General features: G+C 37.6%; 1 protein-coding gene across 4 annotated transcripts in view; it reads right to left on the reverse strand.

Moving 5' to 3' along the window:
- Nucleotides 1–26,553, reverse strand: part of LOC138810485 (serine/threonine-protein phosphatase 4 regulatory subunit 4) — a 74,795-nt gene that overhangs the window by 4,762 nt on the left and 43,480 nt on the right. For 2 of the 4 annotated variants that reach the window (XM_069997660.1, XM_069997658.1), the window contains exons 8-22: nt 24,084–24,205; nt 22,182–22,304; nt 20,652–20,821; nt 20,146–20,265; nt 16,437–16,514; nt 15,596–15,679; nt 14,124–14,306; nt 12,806–12,911; nt 10,397–10,544; nt 6,416–6,560; nt 4,040–4,081; nt 3,869–3,943; nt 2,556–2,625; nt 2,061–2,144; nt 1,256–1,349 (exon numbers count right to left, since the gene is read on the reverse strand). In XM_069997660.1, coding sequence (XP_069853761.1) covers nt 1,256–1,349; nt 2,061–2,144; nt 2,556–2,625; nt 3,869–3,943; nt 4,040–4,081; nt 6,416–6,560; nt 10,397–10,544; nt 12,806–12,911; nt 14,124–14,306; nt 15,596–15,679; nt 16,437–16,514; nt 20,146–20,265; nt 20,652–20,821; nt 22,182–22,304; nt 24,084–24,205 — 1,644 coding nt within the window. The remainder of the gene's footprint in view (nt 1–1,255; nt 1,350–2,060; nt 2,145–2,555; nt 2,626–3,868; nt 3,944–4,039; nt 4,082–6,415; nt 6,561–10,396; nt 10,545–12,805; nt 12,912–14,123; nt 14,307–15,595; nt 15,680–16,436; nt 16,515–20,145; nt 20,266–20,651; nt 20,822–22,181; nt 22,305–24,083; nt 24,206–26,553) is intronic. The other 2 variants (XM_069997661.1, XM_069997659.1) reach the window with 1 other exon arrangement.

A 26,553-nucleotide genomic window follows, 5' to 3' on the forward strand; every position in this document is an offset into this window, starting at 1 on the left:
CAGAGACACATAGCCACTGCACCTTTGTGTTCCTCTCCTAAGAAGTCCCTTCTGGGGTCCATAGGATAGAAACTCCAGATATACTAGCTGACTGAAACAAATCTAGAATAAGTTGTCATTAATATAGGAAATGTTTTTTATTTAACACATTGTTTGTCTTGGGGGAAAATGAGTACTTTCCAAGACATTCATGTTTTCTTAAGATTACTTTGGTTGTCCATTGACATGCAGCTGTTAAATACCATGAATGTACAACACATATAACAAATCATGGTAATTTAAAATGTTTCTCACAATCTTAAGGTGTATCATTTTGTTTCTTAGGCCAAAATAGGAAGCCATCTGGGCACTAAAGGCTCAGGCTTGTAATCCTAGCTACTCAGGATGCTGAGAACTGATTATCATAGCTGCAATCCTGCCCAGGCAGAAAAGTCTATGAGACCCTTTATCTCTAATTAAACACACACAAAAAGGTCAGATATAGAGCTGTGGGCTCAAGTGACAGAACACTAGACTTGAGTAAAACAAGCTCAGGGACAGCCCCGCCCCTAGTGCTTAGCTCAAGCCCCAGGACTGGAACAACAACAACAAAAGAAGCCAGATATTAACTGATTGCTAGGTACAATATGTTGCACAGTAAGGCCTGGCAGGGTTACATCTCATACAATTAGAAGTGAGCTTACTCTAGAAACATGCTGCGGTTTTTTTCAGACATAAATAACGTGGATGTCACACTCACTGCCATTTAGAAGCTAAGTGGCACATGTGATGGCCTATGCTCCTCATAAATGTTGTGTGCATTCTGTCACAGTTTATACAACACCATGGCAATATTCTTCCTCAAATGTCAGGCTACCTATGTTTACACAAATGTTAAACTTTTCTTTTTTTTCCCCCAGTTCTGGGGCTTCAACTCAGGGCCTGGGCTCTGTCCCTGAGTTTCTTTCCTCAAGGTTAGCACTCTATCACTTGAGTCACAGCACCAATTCTGGCCTTTTCTGTTTATGTGGTGATACTGAGGAATGGAACCCAGGGCTTCATGCATGCTACGTAAGCACTCTCTCACTAAGCCACATTCCAAGCCCAGACTTTTCATTCTTTAACCTAACAATCTTTATATTAAAACATTGGCAAATTACTAGCCTATAAAAATGCAAGATTAAGTCTGGTTTAAAAATAATGTAAATATTTCATTAAAAGAAAGTACATATAAAATAAAAAAACAAAAAAAAAACGCAAACAGCTAACATCATACTTAACACACTTCTCTAAGTTGCCATATTTTGCATGAAAGCCTTGATTATTGAAAGACTGGCTTCGAATCAATTTGGATTTCTTGATTTCTTTGCCTAGAGTAATAAGCAGAAAGAAGGAAAATGCAAGTGTTCAGTTCATGCTTGGCGGCCAGCTTCTCCAGTCCTCTCCTTACCCCTTCCCACCCAAGTCATTTGCAGTAAACCACAACAGCCTAAGCAGGCTGGAGTATCTCTCACCCACACTACTGAAACAACTCACGGCAAAAGGCTAAAGACATTCTAGAATAACATATCTCATCTATTCCCTGAAATAACATTTTTGATAATTTCTTTTTTTATTGTGAAAATACTGTACAGAGGGGTTACAATTACATAGTCAAGATAATAAGTACATTTCTTATCAAGCATTGTTTCCCCATCCCATCCTTTCCCCACAACCGTTCCTCCTCCCACCAAAGTTGTAAAGTTCGTTTTCAACATAACAACTTCTACATCTCATTGTTGCATATTTTTGCCACTCCTGGGGCTTGAATTCAGGGCCTCGGCACTGTCCTGAGCCACTTTGTGCTCAAGGCTAGTACTCTAAGCCACAGTGCCACTTTTGGCTTCTTTTAAAGTAATTTATTGGAGATAAGTGTCTCACAGACTTTTCTGCCCCAGGTTGGCTTTGATCCGGAATCCTCAGATCTCAGCCTCTTGAATATCTAGGACTACAGGTATGAGCTACCAGCACCTGGCCTGGAAATTACTTTTTAAGAAAGAAAACAAATCATAAAGCAGACATGAAAAGAAGCCACTTCTTACTTGTTGATGGGGTGTTAGTAGAAGATGGTCCAGGAACAGAAACAGGGAGGGCCTTGGGCAGACTTTGTGTCTTAGTGTCTCTGCCTAAAACAAACTGTGTTTTAAGTTGCATAATTTCCTGAGTCCTACATTAATGTCCATAAATACAAAACATAGAAAAATATGAATCCCGTTCTCTAGTTAAACAGCACTCTATTTCAACAGTCCTTATTTGTAATTTCTGTATTTCAGTTTTATATAGTGAACAGTTCCACAGTCTTATAGCTGACATCAAGCTTTCCTTCTGAAGGATCCGAGTCCCACACTGATTCCAACCATTTATTCCTGCCATCTATATCACAATAAGCAGGCAATTTTCAAAAGCAACTTTTGAAAAATGAAAGGAAGTGAAGCAATTTTCTCCAACAAATTAAAAACTCAGTATGGCCTTTCAGAATACAAGGACACAACGTTGGTTCTGTAGCTAAGTGCTCAACAACCAGGAGAACCACTTACGTTTCTTCTCAAAGATTTTATCATTAGAGGACCTCCCGTCATTCTGTTGTTTCTCCTTCTCTAACTGCTCCTGCAATGAAAACAGGGTTTTCATATTACAGGTACAGCTTCAATAGATCTGGGAAGCTGTTATGAGAGGAATTTTTAATTTTTTAGAGATAAAAACATAGTTCATAAAAATATCTTTAAAAAGTGGGGTCCCCATACTTGTGTCTAAACAATTCAGGGTTCAGAATTTGGATTTGTGGCCTGCCCTTTTTGGCATTGCTGTATAATGAGGCTTTATTTCTTTAGATTGTTTTTATGGGTTCCCAGCAGTATAGCATTTGTATTATTTCAGTTTCTAATGGAAAATGGCAAAATAATGTTTTTATTCAAAAAAAAAGAAATTGTCTATTCTGTATATTTAAAATGCTATTAATGTATAATATAAATTATGTGAATCCTATCAAACATTTAAGGAAGAAATGAAACTAGTTTAAAAACCTCATCAGAAAATGAGAGGAGAGAATATTACCATAATAACATATTTGTGTCTGATGAGACACAGTAAGTGATAAAAACAGAATTATAAATAAATTTCACCATTGAGTCTTTGAAAACAGATGAAAACTCTTTAACAAAAACATCTGCCAGAAATTCAACAGTTGAGAAAACAAACACATCATCATGGGTAGGTTTATGTCCTATTACAAGACTGGTTTAAAATCCATCACTGAATTGATGAATACAAAGAAAGCCAACTATCACTTCTAGATATGCAGAAGAAAGGTTCTGACAAAATTTAACAATGATTCATGAAAGGTGTGAGCAAACCAGGAAGGAACATCCACCATCTGATAAGGGACATCTACCTGACACCTGCTGATGCCTTGTAGCTAATGAGAAAAGAGTCACCTGACTCTCTCTCTCGATGATCAGTGAAGTATAAGATGCCCACGTAGACCACTTTGACTCAACTGTAAGTCTTTAAGTGCAGTGGAGGCTCCTCCTTATGTATGTTTAATCTTCCTGATATTAAACTGCTACTTGTCCAAAGGGGTCATGCCATGGGTTCCCACACCACATACACCATATATTAGTCAGTCAGTGTGATTATGTTGCTCAATTGTGTTTGTGTAAGGCTCTCAAAGGTAGATTTTGTTCCTGTTCATGAAAAAACAGATTTCAAAATACTAAAATTGTTCTAGAATTAGCCATTTAAGAAAGAAAATAGTGAGACATTGAAAGAAGTTATTTCTAAGTTTTGTAACAAAGCACAGGCAGCATGTACTGGAAAAGTATATGTGTGTGTGCACATGAAAACAACATACCATCTCCAAAAGAAGTAGCTCTTCTCTTTCTTTCTCTTGATCCAACAAATCTTTTTCATAAAATTTTTTCTGAAACTGTTCAAAGTTGAAAATGACATTGTCATACAAGTAAAGACTTTCTGCTGATTCTGAAAGATTACTTTCAATATAAGATAAAGAATGCATACTTACAGCATCCATAGACATTTCCATTCTGTCCAACTCTAACACAGTCTAAAAGAAAGGTTTTATAATTATTCAGCCAGCTTCACAAAGACACTCATTTCTCAGAGATGTTCAAAGTAAAGACTAGCTGGGAGATTTAATTAAAAACTTTAATCTTTAACCCAATTCTATAAAACTTATAATCAACTTTTACATATTAATGTCATGATCCCATTTTAACTTACAGATGTTCTTAACAAGTCTAGAAGCATATTTCAAGTACCAAATACTAAGAACCCCCAGTGTCAGTCTTTTTTCAACAGAAATATAATGTATTTTTTGACGTTTTAAAAAGTTTCACGACTAAGTATATATGAAACAAACTATCAACTGGCTTAAAATGCTTAGTTTGCTTCCACAGAAAGTATTTACCATTGTGACTTTCTAGCCAACAGAGAAGGCTTTGAACTGTAACAACATGCTCTCAATGTTTTTTCTTTCAGAACACTGATCTGAAGCAATACACTGATCTGATTAACTATGGTTAATCAAATCCAAGGTTCTATGACAAAAGACAATACTTCTGACATTTATTGCACTAGTTTAACTCCTATGATCAAAATAAATTTATATATTCATATGCTCAAAGATGTCTATTACAAAAAGATTTATCTGAAGCTTTGTTTCTATTTTGACATTTATTAGAAATTTAGAATTTCGGGCACCAGTGGCTCATGCCTATAATCCTAGCTATTCAGGAGACTGAGTTCTGAAGGTTGCAGTTCAAAGCCAACCTATGAAGAAAAGTCCATTAGACTCATCTCCAATTAGCCACCAAAATAAGCTGGAAGTACAGTTGTGGCTCAAGTAATAGAACACTAACCTTGAGGACAAACTCACAGGGACAATACCCAGGCCCTGAGCTCAAGCTACAGGACCAGCACACACACACATATACAAACAGAATTTATGGCAAGTCTCCTTTTCAAATTAAAAGTACTTCCTAAATCAAAAGGCTGGTTAGAGCAAGCTTTGTGTAACCTCCTCAAGGATTTCACATGAACACCTCAGTTCTATCTAAAGGAAACTATAAAATGTTTATGGGCTTACTGACATCATGTGAAATGAACTTAAAAGTAAGAGCTATACTCCAAAACAATCCACTGTGGACTAATAATCCATTAACTTAATCATGTCATTAGTGTAACTTTTTATGGAGGTAGCATTCTTTTGGAAGAATAATTAACTCTCATACTTGTATTTTAGCAAGTTAAAAGAATTGTCTAAACTTCCATATTTAAATAGTAAGTATAGAAATGTCTGTTAAATGTGTGTGTGTGTGTGTGTAGTGTTGTGTTGTGTGTTGTGTTCAGATTTCTAATTATTTCTATTAATGAAAGAACATCCATTTTAGTAAAACAAAATTATACAACTTAATAATAAGCTATCAAATCACTTTATAAAAAGGTTCCATTCTCATAACAGATACCACGTAATGGCATCTAGGGAAAAAAACACAAAAGAAATTCACAGATTCTCTTTTTTTCCTCATATCATTCATGCTAATTTATTCATAAATAAATGTTTAAAAACTGCATTTTAAAATTCATACCCAGATTCATAAAAGTGATCTCTTAAATTTGACTTGATCTTATAACAATACTAGTTAATACTTAGCATAGTTTTTTAATAAAAGTTTTTTAATAAGTATTTCAAGGTTTGATCTCATTAACTTTACTAGTTTCACCATTTTAGTTAATATTCCCAAACAATATCTCTGGATAAGATCTCATACCAAAATAAAACAAAACAAAATCATAAAGGAAAACGTCAGTGTCTGGTAAGAGAAGTGTCCAGGGGTAGGGACTGAATCTCTGGTTAGTCCTGGCTCTGCCACTTCCTAATTCCACACTTTTGAACAGTCAGACTACTGAGCTAATTCTAATTCTAGGGCTCTTCCAAGACTGTTTTACAAAATGTGGCTTTCCACACTTTACCAGCAAAGTTTTACTGGGTGACCATCACTCAAGTAAAATCAGGAGAGTTATCCATCGAGTAGTGTTTGTGAGTTGCCCAACATGTGCCGAGCTCTCCTCACATGCTTACATGTTAGCAATAAATCTCTGAAAATGAGCTTCATATTTAGCTGAAGCACACATAACCCAAAATCAGTTATTATTCCTTACTGCTCTTCTGAAGAAATAAATGTGCTTTAAAAAAAACTGGGGGTTGAACTCAGGACCTTGAGTTTGCTAGGCAGGTGCTCTACCTCTTGAGTCACTCTACCAACCCAAAACTATAAATATTTTAACAGCATGGCAGCATGTTATTGTTAAGGCAATAAAGCTACAGCTAACACTATCCTGGTGCAATAACACACCTTGCCAGAGCAGAAGTACTTACTCTCTTTACAATGGCCAGAACATCTTTATCTTTTTCTTGACACAGGAGTTTTCTCACACACATTTCTAACTGCTGAAGAAGATGCTTGTCTGCAGGAATCTTCAGAGTTGATTTCACTTTGGGCAACAGGTAGCAAAGTTTCATTCTGTATTTAGAGTGAATTTAATAACCAAGAATAATCGTAGCATGAAACTGCCAACCATTCAAGTTTTAGATAGCCCAGGACTTCATTTAGTTATACAAAAATACTTGTGTAGTGCCTATGAATGGGCTAAACATTCATTATTCTGGATACTGAGGCACAGAAATGAATCCAATGTACAAAGTTATCTGCTCTGAGGGACTTTTCATTTCAGTACAGGGCATAGAAGAGAGAGTAACAAGCACATTTCTGTCAACAGTGGTAAGCACTGTGGAGAAAATCAAGGGAAAGATGAGACATATTAGAGGGGGTGAATCGACCTTAAAGCAGGCATTGAGAGAGGAGTCAGAGACTTTTAAGTGAAGTCCTAAAAAGGAAGAGAGTATGCGGATAGCTGGAGAAAGCACTTGGGACAATAGGAGAGCTTGCCTGATTGTTCCTTACTAGCAAACTGGTCCGCATTAGCAGCTAGCTGTTATGGCAGAAGAAAGTAGCAATGCAATTAGCTGGAAACCTCAGGGTGGTATTAAGAGAAAGCTTGTGCAGAGTTCTGAGGGCCACTGTAAGGAGAACAGCTTCTATTTTGAATGCAGTGAGAAGCATTGGAGAGTTCAGAACAGGTAAGTGAAGTGATCTAGTTTAATTTTGTGTGTGTGTATGTGTGTGTGCGCTGGTCCTGGAGCTTGAACACAGGGTTCTATGCCTGAGGTTCTTTTGCTCAAGGCTAGTACTCTACCACTTGAGCCACAGCTCTACTTCAGGATTTTTCTGCCTGGGCTAGCTTTCAACCATGATCCTTAGAGCTCAGCCTTTTGAGTAGCTAGGATTGTGTGTGAGCAAAATTAACTTTTAAAAGCATTATCTGTTGTTGTTTTGAGATTAGGCTGTATGTGGTCAAGGGCTGAAGAAGAGAAACAACAGGAAAACCCCAAGAAAGAGCTGAGTAGAGGTGCGGGAAGAGTCTAGGTTCTGCTTCTCTCTTGGAAGCAACAGGATGTGTTCAGGTTTGGAGGTAGAAAGACAGAAGGAAATAAAGGTTTTGACCTGAGCAAGTGGGAGAATGAACTAGTTACTTACTAAACTGAAGAAGAATATAGAAGAAATTAATGCAGATTAGGAAGATTCAGATTGAACTGTACATGGATGAAACCTGAGGTATCAATGAGACAGTGAGTGGAAATGCTAAGTAGCAGCTGGCTCATGAGTCTGTGCACTGGAAGCCAGCCTAGTTTAGGGAGGGATGCTGTGTGCCTGTTTATCTTATACAGCTGTGTTCATTCATCATATTTTCTCCAGATTATTCTCTTCTTTTCTGTTTTGGCAAAAAATGAGGCAGTTAAGTCCCATTCTGAGAACTTCTCAGGATGCTGCCTCAGCAAAACCTTCAGCTGAGTTTTTCATAGATTTTTTTTTTTTTACAGAGAACAAAGAAAGGTTTATTGCCAGGAAAGAGCCGGCAAGACCCCTTCTCACAAGGGAGAAGTGAGAAGAAGCACCAGCTATTGTCTGAGGTGACCTAAATAACCTAAATGGTTTAGGAGGGGCTAGATGGGGCTAGGAGGCAGAGACCCTGGTATGGATGTGAGGGCCAGGGGCTTCATCATGGCAGACTAGGATTTATGGCTGCAGCTCAAGTAGTAGATAAGGGGCCCTGCAGCTACTCAGACCTGAAGGTCACTCTAAGGGGCTCTTGTGATAGCATGTGATTTTATACTCCAAAAGGGTGAAGAAATTCCTCCTCTAGAATTTTCAGCACTGTACAACAAAGGCCTCAGTTTCCCCAATGCTCACCACGGATACCAGTAACATTTCCTCCAATATGAGGCCCAGTTCCCCTAAAGAGAAACTATCTCATTTCTGACCACTGAGGAGAAGGCTTCTCTGAACCATGAGAGTATTTCTAGCCTCAACAGTGCCTAAACTCAATGAATTTAAATTTTAAACTCTCACTCATAGAGGAACGAAAACATTAAGTCTTTAGACACTTCTATAGAGAGAAGGAAAATATATATTCCTCAGAAGTTTAAAAAAAAACATTGATTTATCTCTGTAAGATGCCAGAGCCCAGAAGATCACAAAGTTCTTGAGATTAGGAACCACAGCTTTTTGATCAACTAGACTCTCTATATGATCATATTAATAATGTAAATTCCACCTTCGCTTGATGCTAGTATGTGTCCAGAACCTGCCAAGCTGGCTTTGACTTTCCACTATCTCAACCTACCAAGACCAAGGCTCCAAGATAGATTGTACTATTGATAATCATCAATTAAGAGAAGTGAAGGATGGAAGGTGGGATATCAAGATATGTTATAAACTGAAATTAAGATGAATTTTACTTATAAACTGACATGTTGAATGGTAACCCCCTTGTATAGCTACTTAAAAATATTTTTTAGTAAGGACAAGTGGGGTCTTAATTGCTGCACTATTTACATAGCCAGGATAAAGAGTCAACTGAGGCATCTACCAACAGACCACTAGATAAATTAATATTGTATATATACACAATGAATTATTATTCAGTAAAAAAAAAAATGAACAGCTGGGTGTCAGTGGCTTTATCCCTGTAATCCTAGCTACTGGGAAGGCTGAGAACTGAGAATCACAGTTCAAAGCCATCCCAAGCAATCAAATTTGAGAGACTTTACCTCCAATCAACCAGCAAAAAGCCAGAATGAGAAAGGTGGCACCAGTAGTTGAGTGCCAGTGAGGAAGTTGAGTGAGGATGGGAAAACTCTGAGTTCAAGACCCAGTACTAGTACTGGTACTGGGAGCGCAGGTTACATGAATGGAACAAGGAGACATTATGTAAATATGTAAAGGTAACATAACCAAGCACAGAAAGACAAGTAATGCACATGCTCAACTGTGGAAGATTAAAAGTTGGGGTCTAGAAAAAATGAAAATACTAGTTACTAGAGAACAGGAAGGGAAAGTGGATTTAAGAATTTGAAAACAAGTCAGGTGCTGGTAATCCTGTAATCCTACCTACTCAGGAGGCAGAGATCTGAGGATCTGAGCCAACCTGAGCAAGAAAGTCAATGATACTCTTATTTCCAAATAACCATCAAACAACAACAACAACAACAAACCCAAAACAGAATAGAGCTGTGGCTAAAGTGATAGAGAGTTAGTCTTGAGTAAAAAAGCTCAGGGACAATACCCAGGCCCCGAGTCCAAGCACAGGATAAGAACAAAACACACACACACAGATACACACACAGATACACACACATACATACACACACACACACACACACACACACACACACGGAATTTTTTCACTTTATTTTTCTACCGATTAATAAAGATTGGTACAAGTATTTGTTCTAATAGATAAAGCTAGACTTCAGTGACTCATACTTGTAATCCCAGCTACTTGGGAGGCAAAGATCAATAGGACTGAGGTTCAAGGCTAGCCTGGACAAACAGTTCATCAGATCCCATCTCAATCAATAACTGGGCATGATGGCGTGCTCTTGACATCCCAGCTATACAGGAAGTATTAACGGTAGGCTTATATCCAGGGCACGAATGTGATACCCTATCTTAAAAATAATTACAGGACAAAGAGCCAGTGGTGCATGTGGCTCAAGTGGGAAACTCCCTGCCTAGAAAGCAACAGGCTCTGAGTTAAATCCCTAGTGGACACACACACACACACACACACACACACACACACACACACACACACACACACACACACACACACACACACACACACACACACACACACACACACACACACACACACACACACACACACACACACACACACACACACACAGATATATAAATACAATGTTATCAAATATTTTATGGGAGTGGCAACATACCTCACATTTGCTACTGGGTCGTGTGTCAGTTCAATAGCAGGTAGAAAAAAATATTTACAGAAAAATGACTTGGAAAAGATTTCTATGATAAATTCACAGGTATCCAAAAAGCGGAGTCTATTCCAATAACTTTTTCCTTGGCCCAATTCTAGAAAGAAAAATATCACAAGTTAAATTTTCCTATGTACTATACACATAATATCTCATTTAAACCTGAAAAACAGTCCAATGTGATACATGTACCTATCTCTTCTAAAAGGTAAAAAAACAAAACTAAGATTCAGAGGTCAAATTCAGATCTATGCAATTTCAAAATCTTTTTTTTAACCACTTTCTTACTCTTAAGAATGCTTTGAGGTCAGATGATGGGCATACATGTGACCTCACCTTCTTAGGGGAAAGAGATCAGAAGAATCTCTATTTTTCTCCTATCAGCCCAAGAGAAAAGTTAATGACAGCCTATCTCAACAAACAAGTCAGATATGATGACACATGTCTGTAATCCAACTACAGCAGAGACATAAAGAGGAGGATTCTGGTCTGAGGCCAGCCTGAGGGAAAAAGGATGAGATGTTATCTAAAATAATAGAAATATGGCTCAAATGATAAAATGCTTGCCTAGCAAGTTCAAGGCCCTGTGTTTAAAAGAAAAAGTAGACAATGTCATATCTAAGCATAATTATTGGTAGTAAATTATATTAAATGAAGTAAGCCAGGCCCAAAGGAATAATAGGTTCCCATGGTATCCCTTGCTTGCAATAACTAGTATATGTCTAGGACAAACAGAAAAGATCAAAAGCTAAGTACATATGCCCATATAAGAGGATGCTAAGCGAAATAAACCCCAAGAAAGGGACACAAGAGGTTTTATCTTTGTTGCTGTTGTTTTTAATATACTTATAATGTACTATGCGATTTTTCTGTTTCTTTTGTATGTCTTCCCCCATGGTATAACCTCTGTTTTCACTGTATTTTATTCCAGTGCCCTGCAGCTTGTATATACATTATCCTAATTTGGGGAGGGAAAGAGAAATAAAAAATGCTGAAATAAGGATACATGTTGACCCATTGCAGCAATGAGATGTACAAGACACTATATTGAAAATGAACTTTAGGGGGTGGGGGCCGGGACAGAGGGAGGAGGGGAGGGAAGGGATGGAAGGGATGGTAGGAGAAAAACAAAGGAGGGGATAAAAAATGGTCAATAGGAAATGTACTCATTACCTTACTCATGTAACTGTAACCCCTCTGTACAGAATCTTTATAATAAAAAATATATTTAAAAAAAAAGAAAAGAAAAAAATCAGGTCAATATTTAAAGGATAATTTCCTCCTTTTTTACATAAATGTTCAAAAGCAAAATTATTATTCAAAACCAAATAGAACCTTTTAAAATAAAACTTATTCTAAATGTGAATTTCTACAAATAGAAAAATAAAACTTATTGAAAGAGACAACAAAAAAGATGAAAATAATTTGAGCATAAGTTTTTAAATACAATTTTAGAAAAATACTCTGACTTTTTTGATAAGTGAAGATCCATGCTCTAATAATCAGAGTCCACTGCTGCCCCGCTGGGCACAGCATGTGCGCAGTGATTGCCACATTTACTCAGCAGATACAGGCCATGGCTTTAATTCAAGAACTGACATTTTAATGATTGGGGCCTGCATTTTAGCCTTATAACAAATCTGTACTTGTTAATTGACTTCAATTCATTTATTCCATTTACATATGTTCCTATTTCCTTCTCTCTTTTTTCAATCATTTTTTAAATTATCTTTAAATAGTTATACAAAGGGATTTCAGTTCAACATGCCAGTTTATGAGTACATGCATCTTGACCCATGTCACCCCTTCCATCATTCCCCTCCACATCTCTCTCAACACCACCCATCACCTCAAGATTCCATTTTCACATATGTACATTGAAAACTATGCACGTACTCATCCTTTCTCTCTTCATTCACCTACCCTCCAAATCCCCTTAATCCAACGCTTGAAACCCACCAGGGCTCATCAAGTTTATACCCACATACTGTCAACTGTACTCCAGGAAGAAAATCCACATTCAGTTAATTCTACTAATACTGAAAAAAGAACTGTAAAATTAGTGATCAAATTCAAATATATTCTATTCACATTTTAGTCCCAAATGGTAAAGGTAGAAATTAGACTTTCAATACAATTTACCTATCATAATTTCTTAAGTACTGGAATTATCAAAAGAAGGTTCTATGTAATTACTTTCATTCACACCACAAAATTCAAATAAAAGGACACTCTAGACATTTAGCAACATCAGCTTAGGGACTCCCAGAAAAGTGCTAAAAATACAAGTAGGTCTAATTAAACCCAGCTGGATCGGTAACTTTCTCTTTTTCAAAATGAAAGACAATGATTACTTACGTTCAATTAATTTTTGAATGACTTCATGTCTCTGATCTTGTTTACGATTATACCGTAGAAAAATGCACAGAGTTCGTGAAGCTGCTTTCTGGACAGGTAAGACATTCTTAAAGAAATAATAAAGACAATTAGGCTACTCTAATATAAATCCAATGACTTGTCATAGTCAGTTTTAAATTACTGACTAAACAAGGAGTGTAACTGCCTTCCCAGTCCCTGCACTTGTGCCCTGCTGGATGTGAGTCCTTAACTTAATGTAAATCCTACCAGACATCATATTACAAAACTAGTATAATTTGGCACAGTCATTCAGATTTGACTCTTTTCCTCACCATGACATCTTAAAGCAGCATTCTCCTCAAAAAGGTCAATGCCATGCTTTCTTGTCATTCCCTAGTTGTTGTCACTCATTCATTTAATTCTATCTGCTGGAATATGCGACATGTCTGTTACATCATCAAAAACGTGCCACTTGTAAATCATACACAGAGATCACATAACCAAGGACACTCTTTACATCTTCTACCTTAAATGGCTTTTCAGCCTCAATGTCCATCACTGAGATCGCTGGTCCATGAATGATACAAAGAACTTAAAATCTAAACAATTCATTCTCACCAACATTATAACTCTTTTTTTCTTTCAAATTCCTGTCATGTCTCTGGGCAAATCTCAATCCTAAATGAATTCAGTTGTTTCTACTGGTTGAGGTTCAAACTGTATATTAAGAGAAAAAAAAAAAACCTCTCAACCAGGCAGACAGCTGAAAATGCAGACTGTTAAGAGTGGAAATGCTAGCAATACAGTGCTGCGGGTATTCAGCATGAGGACAGTAGTGACCATGTCCTCTCCAGTCCACCTAAGCTATTTCCACTATGTTGAGCACTATGCCAGTAGCCTTATATGCACGATGGGCAGGTGGGCAGAACAGGTCAGGGGAGAATGAGCACTCTGAGGTGACACATGGCTGTGGCAGACAGAAAGGACAGTACAGCAGAAGATCTTTAGCAGCTGAGATCACTGGGTCCTGCACCAACCTTCCTCTGGAAAAGAGCTATGTCAAATTTGAGAAGTCTGTCTACACTCCCCCTGGCAATGCAGACACAAGGGGCAAACAAAGCTGTGCCTGTTCACCTAGCAAGGGTAGGATGGTCAAAGGGAGACCCCTAGTCCCCTCCTCAGAAACCTGAGAAGCCATTCTCCTAAGCAGAACGGGAGCAAGTAGTTTGTCGTGCTATTTTGAAACTGTGAAGAATTTGATAATGTCAAATCCAACTACAAGTTCAAAAGAATCAAATGAAAGGTGTGAACGGCTCACATTGGTCATCATGATGGTGAGCATTCTTTGTAGGAATCGGTAATAGATCTGATCACTCGATATGACATGTGGCAGACAGGCATACTTCTGCAGCAGCTTCTCGTGAGTTCTCCACTTCAGAGAGGCTGCCGCCCGCTGCTCGGCAGCGGTGAGAGCTGGAATCAGGTCAGGAAGGGAGGTCAACTGCAAAGAAACATCAAAAGGACCAACAACGACTAAGTAAATCAGCTGCAGGAGGGGTTTCAGAGGTTAAAAGGTGTGTTTGTTATCATCAGGAAAAGTTATCTGGTGAAAATTAAATATTTTCTTAAAATTCCTAAATAAACTTCCAAGATTCTTAGAATCAGGTTTTTAGAGATTGGACTCATCATTCTTCCATGTATGTTGATTAACACTGCAACTTTTATAACTAAATTTGTTATATATCATATTATCAACAAGCTTTGGCCTAAATTCCTAACCTTTTAAACTATTTTTTACTCTTAGAATTATCATTAATGCTGAGACCTAAATACAAATTTCAAAGACAATAAGTAAGAACTACGTAGCATAACAATTATTAATGTAGGAATTGTAGAGGAAATTTAAGTTGTTCCAATGCTTCTACAAACACATATTGTGCATCAATCACCACTTATCTATCACCTATCCATTATTTGTTTACTGTAAGAATAACAAAGTTTATCAGTTTAAAAATATTGTACTTGAAAATTACTTTATTTTTGAGATTTTGAAATAATTTGCACACTTCATTTTATTCATGCATACATGAGAAACATTAGAAATTAGAAAACAGGGGCTGGGAAGTTGGCTCAGTGGTAGAGTGCTTGCCTTGTATGCATGAAGCCCTGGGTTCGATTCCTCAGCACCATATAAGCAAAAAGAAAAAAAGCCGGAAGTGGTGCTGTGGCTCAAGTGGTAGAGTGCTAGCCTTGAGCTGAAGAGCTAAGGGACAGCGCTCAGGCCCAGAGTTCAGGCCCCACGACGGGACCAAAAAAAAAGAAATTAGAAAACAGAAGCATGTTTGGCTTTCTGTACAGTTAGCTCCACAACACAGCCAGAGCCAGCAGCCCCTTGCTCCTGTCCAGAAAGTTTCATTCCTTCCCACCTCCTAGGGAAATCTGGGTGGGAGGTGCCTATGCCTTGGCCTTCTGATTCCTCAGGGACAGGAAAGGAATTCAACAAGGGAGTTTACAGTGGTTCAAATAATCATCAACATACCATGGTGACTCTTCCCAGTAAGGCCAATAGGCAGCTGGGAACCCCTACCTACCATTTATGAGTCCTATGGTGACACTCTTTCCAGTAAGGCTCACAGGCAGCTGGGGATCCACACCTGCCACTGGCAGGTTGGATGCTCATCACCCCAGGCAAGCACCATTTTACATGTTTCCTAAACATTATTCCATTGATTCTTCACAATACCCTGCTGGGTAGGAAATTCATAATCTTTTAGGGGAGATGGGATTTACCTTATTCTCTTGCACACTGTTTTCTCCAACAGTGGACATGAGCTCCAAGATTTCTGGAAGATGATCTATCAGAGCATCTAGAACCTTTAATAGAGATAGTGATTACTTGTATAGTGACTACTGTTTTTCTAAATAAGTTAACTCCACATGTTAGTTTCTACATAGAAACAGTATTATTTACAAAACATTTTCTTACGCTACTATCTTCTTATTGGAAAGTCCTAGTTTTCGCTTTGATCAGTCTACTTTGAAAAAGAGGTTGGTGTCTAAGTTGATCTAATTTGGTGGAAGTTGGAGCCAGTGATCTACCTATAGCTAACAAGCTTTTGAAGGGGGTTCCACATCAGGTGTATGACACGCTCTGGCAAGCTAGTACTCACACAGAGGAATGGGATGTCCTAAATCTAGCATCAAAACAAGAGACTTCAACATCTCCACAAGTATATACTAAGAAGTAAAACACTCTCCAAACAATGCAAAGAGGAAAAATGAAAATATTATACATAATTACAATTGTATGAATGAAAACCTTTATATAGAAAAATCTAACATTCAGTAAAAGAATAAAAACATAACATAAATAGTAGTGAATGGAATTAAAGATACCCTCTTGTCTGTTTTCTTGGTACTGTGTAAATTTTCCTTAAAAAACAAATGTCTATTTCCTTTTTAGAACCGAGTATACTTTCAATCTTAATTTTTAAAGATCTTCCCACTACCCAGTATATGATACAATAGTGTACTGTTTGAAGCTTCCGGGTAAATCAGCTCAAAGAGCCCATGCAACTCACAAGAAGTTTGTACTTCAGTTAGAAACTAAAGAAAGGTAAGAAGATATTACCTCCAGTGATTCATCTTGTAATAATGTTATCAGCTCTTTGTGTATTAGATATACTCCAGAATTCAAAAGTTTAGACACCTAAAATACAGCAATAAAACCTCTCAGATCTGGAACTTCAGCATTAAAATTAACACAACTTTGTCGGGTACTTCCAAAATAAAAATAAGCTACAACATAAGCATATACTTGGATTTCTAGTCAACTCAATGGTATAGTCAGCTTCATTCATCTGTTTCACATAACATGCTGGAGTATGTGGACAGGAAATGTGGAAGCTTACCAAAGTCATAGCTCCTCTATCACAAGCAATAAAAAGCCCATGAAACTGGGTGCTGGTGGTTTATGCCAGTAATCCTACTCAGGAGGCTGATATCTGAGGATCACAGTTTGAAACCAGTCCAGACAGAACGGTCTCCATGAGACACTTATCTCCAATTAACCACTCAAAAATGGAAGTAGAGGGGCTGGGAAGGTGGCTCAGTGGTAGAACGCTTGCCCTGCATGCCTGAGGTCCTGGGTTCGATTCCTCAGCACCACATAAGCAAAAAGAAAAAAGCCGGAAGTGGCGCTGTGGCTCAAGTGGTAGAGCACTAGCCTTGAGCTGAAGAGCTGAGGGACAGTGCCCAGGCCCAGAGTTCAGGCCTCACGACCAGACCCCCCCCCCCAAAAAATGAAAGTGGAGCTGTGGCTCAAAGTGGTAGAGCACTAGCCTTGAACAAAAAGGAGCTTGAGGACAGCCCCACAACTACCACCAACAACCAAAAAAGCCCATGGATGCTCCGATTTCTCATTTAAAAGTCTGAGGACACCCCAGTACACAAGTATTTATTCCAGTTCACAACTTCCCAAACAAGGCAACTTCTACAGAAGGCCTACAGTGATGTCAGAGTGATACTAATTCTCAAGGAGGTAAAACAAGATCCTCCTTATTGAAAATTCTAAACAGCATGAGAGGAGTTGGGAGAGACCAGGATAATTCAGCTGTCTTTTGAGAATAGTGCTTTTTCCTCTCCAAACAAACTAAGAGCCTAAACTGGGGAAATTCACCAGTTTCTGACTCACTGTTGCATTCTTCTTTAGCAATTCTGGGGTTTGAACTCAGGGCCTTGCCACTGCTAGGCTGGAGTGATACCACTGAGCCAAGTTTTACATTTTTTTTTTCTTTTTTTGGTTAGTCGTGGGGCTTGAACTCTGGGCTTGGGCACTGTCCCTGCGCTCTTCAGCTCAAGGCGAGTGCTCTACCACTTGAACCACAGCACCACTTCCAGTTTTCTAGTGGTTTATTGGAGATAAGAGTCTCACAGACTTTCCTGCCCGGGCTGGCTTTGAACTACCATCCTCAGATCTCAGCCTCCTGAGTAGCTAGGATTATAGGCATGAGCCACCGGCATCCGGCTTACATTAGTTGTTTTTATGATAGGGTTTCACTTCACAGCTGGGCATGCACCTGAGCTATGATCTGCCTGCTTTAGACTTCCCCTCTCCACTGAGATCACAGGTGCACCCCTCTGTGTCCAGCATCCTTCCGCAGAGACAGAGTCCCTTAGACTTTTCTGCCCAAGCAGGCTTGGCACCAGAATTCTCCAGAGCTTAGCCTCTCATGTTGCTAGGGATGGCAAGCATATACTACTACACCCAGCTATGGGTGCAAGAGAAGTCTAGGAAACATTTCTGCCTTGCTGGCCTGAAACCAGCTTTGCAGGTGTTTGGGATTACAGGTGTAAACCACTGGCACCATTTCTCTGTCAACTTAAAAAAAATTTTAAACCATAATAGGTTTAAATGAAATTTTATTTACAAAAAAAGTAAGAATGAAGTTAGAAAATTGTAAAGCAATTCTGATAATCAAGTATTAACACTAGATTAGAAGAATTTAAATCTACCAGTGGATTTTCATTATTTAATGGCTAAGTCAAAATAAAGCTTTCATTTTCATGTTTAATATTGTTTTTAGTCTATCTATACAGTATGACCATGAAGATGGAAACCAGCCAACAAGGAAACAAGTAGACCAGTGATCCTCAGTCACTCCTAGGAGATAAATGGTAGGGGGAGGGGGTAAGAGAGAGAGAGAGAGAGTGAGCTGGGGTTTGAACTCAGGACCCTGTGATTGCTCAGCTGACACACAACCAAGTGAGCCATGCCTTCAGCCCTACTTTTTGCTGGATGGAGTCTCACAGACTTTTCTGTCTGGGCTGGCCTCAAACTACAATCTTCTATATCTCAGACTCCTGTTTAGCTGGGATGATAGTCATAAGCTACCAGTGCCCAGCTTATGTTTCATATACTTATGCATTTGAATATGTCCATTTACATGGTGCTATATGATATCCACTATAAAACATATAATAAGGAATGGGATAAAAGTCAACAGAAAGTCTAGAATTGTCTAAATACTGAGTTTTTATGCAACTAACAAATACCTGTGTACATCATAACCAGCCTAAATGACACTTATCCTAGAGACTGATGGGCAGTACTTTCTGCCCTTTCCCTTCTTCCAGAAGCAGATTTTTATAGGTATGTTTATGAAGATGATGTAAGTATGCATCATTGAAACTACTTTAAGTAATTGTACCATTTGAGAGGAATATTTCATAGATGCTGTACAGTGTAAAAATATTTTTATCCATATCAGAAAATATGGTATTTTGAAGGAGCAAAGACTATCACTCAACAGCCAAAAGAACCATAAGTGCCATTTATAATGGTCCTGCAAAGGTCCTGATACTTCCAGCTAATCCAAAAGTGCTGTGACATGGGAACATAGTACAAGAAGAAGGAAATATTCTCACTGAAAACAAGATTTTGCTGCACTACTTAAAGGAAATATTTTATAACACTAATTATGAAGACATTTTTAGGTGAATGTCTTGAAATTGGCAAGTTTCAGGTGATAGTGTTTGCTGTAAGTACAGCATCTGTGTGCTCCTCTGTTAACCTTAGAAATGGGACCCACATTTCAACTTCAATAGTGAAAAAGTTAGTCACACCCATCACGAAAGTATAAATTTACTTTTAAACAAAATTATGGAAAGATGTAATCGCTAAATCTAAAAGCTATGCCCATGAAACACTGTTCATTTCTAGTAAAAAAAAATTATTAAATGCAAACAATCTGTTTCTCCAAGTTTTATTTGTTCCAAAGCTGACACAGACACAGTATAAATACTACGAAGCATATAATAAGTCTATTATGAGCCAGGCAAGGGGGCAGTAATTACACCTGCAATCCTATCTCTGAGAGAATCCTAAGAGTAAGAGGATCACTGCTGAGACCAGCTCTATCTGAGAAATAACTAAATAAAAAAGGGCTAGGGCACAGCGTATGTATTAGAGTACTGGCCTAGCAAATGTGAGATCCTGAGTTCAAACCCCAGTACTACCACAAATGAAACTGATTTTTCTCCCATATCTACCACAATATCTGGCTTAAAGTAAGCACTTATTTTAGATATGCTGAATAAATAAGTTAATAAATGAACAATGAACACAATGTGTTTATGCAAATGGATTCTATAAACACACTAAAAAGGAGAAAATTATGGGAATTTCTAAGTTAAGTTTTAGGACTAGGATATGAAAAAGGTATGGGATCTATACCCTGTAACAAATCTGTAAACTGAGGAAACAAATTGTTAAAAAAAAAAAGTATCCAGTACATAGAAAATTAGGCAAATGTACAGCAATATCAGTTCTTTAGACTTACTTCATAAAAGCAAATAGCAATAGTGTATCTGACTGGTACTTCAGGGTCATGACAAAGGCAGAAGAATGTAGAATAGAGTTCCATGTGGAAGTTTTTAGGATCAACAAAAACAATCATGGCCTGGTGGAGGTGGGAGGGAGGAGATGAAATGGAGGAGAGAAAAACGTGCATCAATGCCTAGTATTATAGTCATTTTACTTTCACTGAAATCAATGCCTAGTATTATAGTCATTTTACTTTCACTGAAATTATATCTTCCAATCGCAATTTAATCAGAAATCATTTTGGCAGATCTAAATGCATGCATATTTTTCTGATTCCTACATAGACAGAACCATAAATTCCACAGAACCATAAATTCCACTCAGAACCTCTGATACATACTAGATATAAAGTTAGGTAAACACCACGTGTCAAATATGGCAATTTTTAATGTGACTAGATTTGTCACAGACTTTAAAGTTATAATCAAAGTGCTCAGTGATCATAAATATGTAATTTATTACCGGTAAGTTATAAGCACAGTTCTTTCGTACTGAAGTGTACTTCTTCTCCTGCTCTAGGATTTGGGGTGGAACCTGGCTTTCATTGTGTCCATTTTCTTGTTGTAAACCCAATGTACAAAGTTTCTTATAAAACTCCAAAAATCTCAGGTGTTGATCTGGAGTAAAAGTTCCTAAAACAAATGTGAAATTTGTGTTGAACATTTCAATTGAAAATAAATAAGAGAAAATCAGAGTACAACATAAATGTGTTTGGAACCAATCATTTAAAAAATGATTACAGGCTGGTAATGTGGTCTAGTGTAGAATGCTTGCCTGGCATGCAGGAAGCCCTGGGTTCTACTCCTCAGTGCCACATAATCAGAAACAGCCGGAAGTACACTGTGGCTCAAGTGGTAGAGAGCAGAGAGGCTCAAAGATAGTGCCCAGTCCCTGAGTTCAAGCCCCAGGACTAGCAAAAAAAAATTTTTAATCGTTACAGATAGTTCATAAATAAAAGCAATAAAAAGAGAAGAGCTATGATGGAGAAATCAGGTCATATTGTCTCACCCTATGTTCACTTTAATAATATTTAATGTCAATTATAAAGGCATGAACAGTGTAACATAAACTATTCCTGATCAAGTCTGCAGTTTGAAGCAAACAAGTCACTACAATAATAACACTATGGCTATTTATACATATTATTATTCATTTATAGGAGATATTCTAAAGTTTCATGCAGAAAAGATTTATGAATCTGTGTCTCAAAAGGTTTAAGGATTGAACCTGAAAGATGGAAAAGTCCTGGGACTTGAACTCAGGGTGTAGGTGCTATCCCTGACCTTTTGTGCTCAAGACTAGCAATCTACCATTTAAGCCACATCTCCACTGCAGGCTTTTTGGTTGAATGGAAATAAGAATCTCACAGACTTTCCTGTCCAAGCTTGGAACTATGACCCTCAGACCTCCTGAATAGCTAGGATTACAGGTGTGAGCCACTGGCACTCAGCTGAAATCATAGGAATGGCTCCATGCTCATCAACCATGTGAGGGGGTTAGGGACTCATAACATACTGCAAAATATTTTTCAACTATTGACTAAATATTGGAAAGGTACATAAATAAAAGCATGTTACTCACAATATTACAGTTAGCTAAGAACTAGACAGTATGTTCAAAATACCAGGGCTCAGGGGTGATATATGACTCTAATGGTCTTAACAATGAATGACAATGAAGGGCATGTTTACTATGCACTCACATACACCAATCTTCTATTATTGTACCCCCACTCACACGCTGGCATGTATAGAACATCCACAAATTTAAAGGGCCACACTTCCTTTCATGATGCCATTATCTTTCCAATGAGTTCTCTCAGTGACCAAGTCATTTCTCAGTGTACTCTAAATTACATTTTCAAAATTCTAAGATTTCTTGAGACTTTAACATATTGGAAGACAGACTTTATAAGTAAGGGGCTGAAGTTCAGTAGCTAAATTATTTTGAAATAGTTATTAACTTTCTTGAATTTCTTAGCGTATATCTTACCGTATAGTCCATGGCATAGTTTTCCTAAGTAGAAAGATAAAGAAACAAGAATGGATTCATCCGCTTTGAAAGATTTTTCACAAAATGATTTCACTAAGGGAAGTATAGTTTGACTTCTGTCATCTGAAAAACAAAACAATATATTCTTTAGCTCCATTGGGCTACTCTCTACATGTGAAAACCAGTTCATACACAGAAATTTGTATGTTAGCTTCAAAGTAATGGAAAACATTTGAAAACAGTAATGATGCAGGTCAAGTGGCAACTGAAGGAGAAGGAAGGGATGGGGCAGGGGGAGACATTATCAAAATATGGTAGGCCTGGCTCAAGTAGCAGAGCTCCTGCCTAGCAAACTCAAGACCCTGACTTTGATCCCCAGTACCATCAAAAAATTAAGACAAGGTTCTGAGTCACAGCAGGTCCCAGGAACTTTCTGACACGTCCTTATACCATCTCTTGGCATGCTGCAGCTTATACTCACTGGATAATTTTTTAATTGAAAACAAGCTTGTAATATAATCTGTATATTCAATTCTATCACTTTTACTTCTTACTTTTAGTTCTTTACAAAGCTGACCAATTCTTCAAATGTATCTGCTTAGGTAATATTTCCTGACTGAGTGGCAATATTTCTCTCTTTCAAATCCTCTCCAAAGTTCCTATGGTTTTCTTAAATATTTACAAATAGTTATTATGTTTATTACTGCTCATTCCTATTATTACCATATTTCAAATCAATATATTGTTTTATTACATGACATTCATCCAACATTTGCTGACTTGTAGAAAAAGCATTAAAGTAAGCAACAGAAATTGAAAGGCAAATAGTAATAAATAGTTCCAGAACTTGAGAAACAAACCAGCAAGGAAAAAAAAAACATTAAAAATAAAAAAGTAAGACAATGTGATGACCATTTTAATAGCTGGCCAGGGCAGAGATCTGACAACTTTTGCAGACTATCTGTCCCAACTACTCAACTCTCACTACAGCACCAAAACAACCACATAAAACAAACAAATCAAGCATGGTGTGTTCCAATAGACCTCACAGATGCAGTACAGGCCTGTCTAGGACTAAAGGCAGTAATTTTCCAACTCTTGGTACGTGGTATTTGGAAAGATGTCAGGGACGAAACAGTATTTGAACTGGGCACAATATGAGAAGAGAAGTCAGCTAGAGTTAAAATAGAGGAATGGGAATATCAGGGAGAATGCTAGTAGTATAATGGTTGTCACAATTGCAATGCTACAGCACAGACACAGGAGGAATGGGAAAGAATTGGAAGAAGGAAACCCTGGGCAGGGCCATGGTAACAGCCTACAACGATATTGTAGGTGAGGAGGTCAAAGGTAATGCCAAACTGTCAGTTTTGTATGGAGCCTGGGGTGTCCCTAGTCAGTAAAGATTCATTAAATCACATATCATGCATTACAGTTTTTACTCCTTTGGTTCATCGTATTATTTAAATGATTATTCATAATTACAATCCACATTGAATAATCTTTAGAGACTCTCCTAATTCAGATAAAATGTTAGTAATACCTGCGAATATAATTTGGCAACTTACACAACTGAGTCTTGATATTGACTCCTCCAACTTTCACCCTATTAAGATGATTATATGTTTACTAATAGATTAAGTGCATACAGTCTAGGTACATTCAGTAGAGCAGTTAGTTATTTTTGTGACTTAATTCACATAACACTTAAATATCATATGAGACAAGTATGAAATGTGGCAAAATTAGATGCCATGAAGGTAAAGTCAGAGCACTAGATGCCAAATAAGGAAGACCCATCAAAGGAGAGGTAGAGAGGCTCAACATTATCATTGAACTAAATATACCTATTCCTTATCAGTGAAACAAGCATATGGAAAATATTTTTTCATAAAGATGTACCTGTATCAAATATGTCAAGCAGATTAACCAAAGTTTCAAAAGCTGCAAGTCGTACACTGCTGCCTTCATCCCTAGACAGCTCTATTAATTCAGGGAGCACCACACTTTTTGTAAGTTCTGTCCTGCACAATAAGCGAGAGAAGAAAAAAAAATCAAATTAACAAACCTGTAATAAGAACTTAAAAACATGTGACCTGGCTAGGTGCTGGGGAAAAAAACACATAAGAAAGCATCATGATATCTTTACCCTGCAGGAGCCTGCAGAATAGTTGGGAAGACAATACAAATGTAAGAAATACTAATAGTAACTTCAAAATGATGAAATCAGTTCTACTTCCCCTACTGTAATATCACCTATAGAGATTTTACATGCCTTTATAGAGTTCACATTAAACTTCATAAACTGCACTATCATTTTCTACTTTATACAACTTCAAGAAGTCAAAAAAAATTCAAAAAAACTTTAAGAACTGGCTAACCAGAAACATTCATCAGTAATTGTAGAAACTCAAAGCTTTCTGACCTAGATTTTAGCACATATGTTATATTTCCATTCACCTAAAACATGGCATTACAATAATTTCTATATAGAAGAATGATATTCCACATTAAATGTTTTACCTCACAAATTGAAATGTAACTGCTTTTAGGAAATATGTAAGATTTATAATATAATCACAAGTGTTTCCACTCATTTCCCAGAAAATAAACAGGAGGTCTAAGACATGACCAGTTTTCTTGGAATCAAGATGGAAGACGGATTCATAATTGACATAGATGTCTGCAGAGTACAAAGAAGTCAGCAGCAGATTATTTCTTCAGTCCTCAAACTCCAGTTCTGGAGAAGTTTTCTTCAATGGTGACTGTGTGATGTTCCGTTACATGACATGATCCTTCATCATGGATATCAGCTATCCACATTTAGTCCATTCTTCCCTGACTACACTAGCTATCTCTAGCAATTTCAAACAGTCATCTTCTGTATCAATGCATCTTCTGTATCAATGACTGCATACTCAATCAGTTCCTGTTTACTATGTTCTTTTGAATTTTTCCATTCCATTTTTAATATTTTTTTTGGGGGGGGGGGTCTGGTCGTGGGGCCTGAACTCTGGGCCTGGGCGCTGTCCCTCAGCTCTTCAGCCCAAGGCTAGCGCTCTACCACTTGAGCTACAGCGCCACTTCCAGCTTTTTTTCTTTTTGCTTATGTGGTGCTGAGGAATCGAACCCAGGGCCTCATGCATGCAAGGCAAGCACTCTACCACTGAGCCACCTTCCCAGTCCCTCCATTTTTAATTTTTAAGAAAATATTTCTTAATTTAAAATAGATTTATTAAAGTTTTCCTCTCAACAACTTTGTCATCATCATAAAATTCTCAATCTCATTTTATATCAGGGAGATTTCAAAGAATTTTTTGGGACTGGTCACAACAGCTCCTGATAATCCCAACTACTCAGGAGACAAAGATTAGGAGGTTCAGTTCAAGAACATCCTGGGTAAAAAGCTGGTGATGCTCAAATGATCTGGTCATATAATACCAGCTACAATGGAGGCATAGGTAGAAGGACTGTGATCCCAGGCAGATTCAGGATAAAGCAGGGCCTTATCTAAAAAATAACTGCAAGCTAATTTTTTAAAAATAACAAGCAAATGGGACTGGAGACATGACTCAAGATGTAGAGGACAGACATCACAATGCCCTGAATTCCAATCCAGGTACCACCAGTGGAAGGTTTTTTAAAAATAAATCATTTAATAATTTTCTCTGTTAGAGCACATCTTTAGTTGCTTGTCTTGTGGATTGTTATTCGAGGCGATGCGTGCCTATCTTTAGGTCACTGGGGGCATTACAGTGGACTTTACCCTGTTCTTCCTCCTCTTTTTCATTTCAGGGCCATGAGGTGCAGGCCTTGCCATGTGCTTCCCACCACAATGGGTTGCCTCATCAACAGCCCAAAAGGCAGAACCAACTATAGGCTACATCCTCCAAAACCTTTTCTTTTCTACAAGTTGGTAGTCTTAGATATTTGTTTCAGTATGAAAACAGACTGATACAAGTAGCAATCAGGTATCAGTAGTTTTTTTTTTCAATGATTGCATCATGAAGTCCTGTAGTTATGCTCTTAATAGGACAGAAGAATTCAAAATTAAATAAATGTACATATGATCAAGAAAATTAGTTTCTTGAATGGATTCTAACCAAGCTAATTTGATTCTTCAAAATTTTGCTTTTATAAATTAGACCTTAATATACATGTATTCCTAAATATACATCCTAAATTTATTTTCAGAACACTAATTTGAACACATTTAACCCTCTCATTTTTGACAGTAACAAAATGTCAGATGGCAAAAAAAAATATTCAACGTTTTGATAAAGTGATGAAAGTAACAGTATGTTCTACCAGTTTCTGGTCCTGACCAATAAATACAGATTCAAGCAAGGTTAATAATGCTCTACACTGATCT

This window comes from Dipodomys merriami, unplaced genomic scaffold (genome assembly GCF_024711535.1).
Source record: "Dipodomys merriami isolate MVZ:Mamm:240054 unplaced genomic scaffold, mDipMer1.0.p SCAF_50, whole genome shotgun sequence".
NCBI classification, from domain to species: Eukaryota; Metazoa; Chordata; class Mammalia; order Rodentia; family Heteromyidae; genus Dipodomys; species Dipodomys merriami.